Source organism: Cariama cristata, unplaced genomic scaffold (genome assembly GCF_000690535.1).
Source record: "Cariama cristata isolate BGI_N322 unplaced genomic scaffold, ASM69053v1 scaffold16188, whole genome shotgun sequence".
Taxonomy (NCBI): Eukaryota; Metazoa; Chordata; class Aves; order Cariamiformes; family Cariamidae; genus Cariama; species Cariama cristata.
The window spans coordinates 1-621 of NW_009630782.1; the positions used below are offsets into that span (position 1 = coordinate 1).

The window sequence follows — 621 nt, forward strand, 5'->3', positions numbered from 1 at the left end:
AGGTTGCTTTCTTTTAGCAGCTTAATGATGATATAAAGGCTAATGTGACTTGACCAGCTGGGTTGCACCCTCAGCCCATTCCAGTAATACGGGTCTGTAATCTTGGTGGACAATGCTGAGCTATGCGTGTTCGCTGTAAGGGCAGGCCGACATAAAATCCCCTGCCCTGCGTCCCTGGAAAATACATCTTTGGGATGCGTTAGCTCTGAGTGAGTGTTTCTATGAGCTGACGAGGGGCTGTGGGGATAGGATAGGACAGCGCATCCAAGGTTTGGGTTGCAGGGGGCAGCCCATGTTACAGCTGGTGAGATGTGAGCACATGTCTTTGGTAATCTGATGACTGCTCTAAGTCTCCAAAAGAGAGGATGACTGAGGAGCCTGGCAAGGGATACTCATGACTTTCTGCCTCTCTTCAGTGGTGTCCCATCATTCCAATGAACTTCCTGCCGTCTTGGGTGATTCTGGGCTGAGCCATGCAGACCGTGCTGATCACCTCAACGCTCTCAAGATGAACTGCTACTTGCTGACTGGCCTGGTGGACGCCTTTGAAATGGAAACCTGCAAAAGTGGTTTGTTGGAGGTGGATCCTGGTGGGAAGGTAGGTGAGGGGACTCGGGGCGG

The 621-nt window shown here is 51.7% G+C and overlaps 1 protein-coding gene across 1 annotated transcript in view; it reads left to right on the plus strand.

Moving 5' to 3' along the window:
- Positions 1-416: 416 nt before the first annotated feature.
- NCAPD2 (non-SMC condensin I complex, subunit D2) overlaps positions 417-621 on the plus strand; it is a gene marked incomplete at both ends in the record, with an annotated part of 17,441 nt that continues 17,236 nt past the window's right edge. The window contains one exon of the mRNA XM_009705706.1: positions 417-598. Within this exon, the coding sequence (XP_009704008.1) occupies positions 417-598 (182 nt within the window). The remainder of the gene's footprint in view (positions 599-621) is intronic.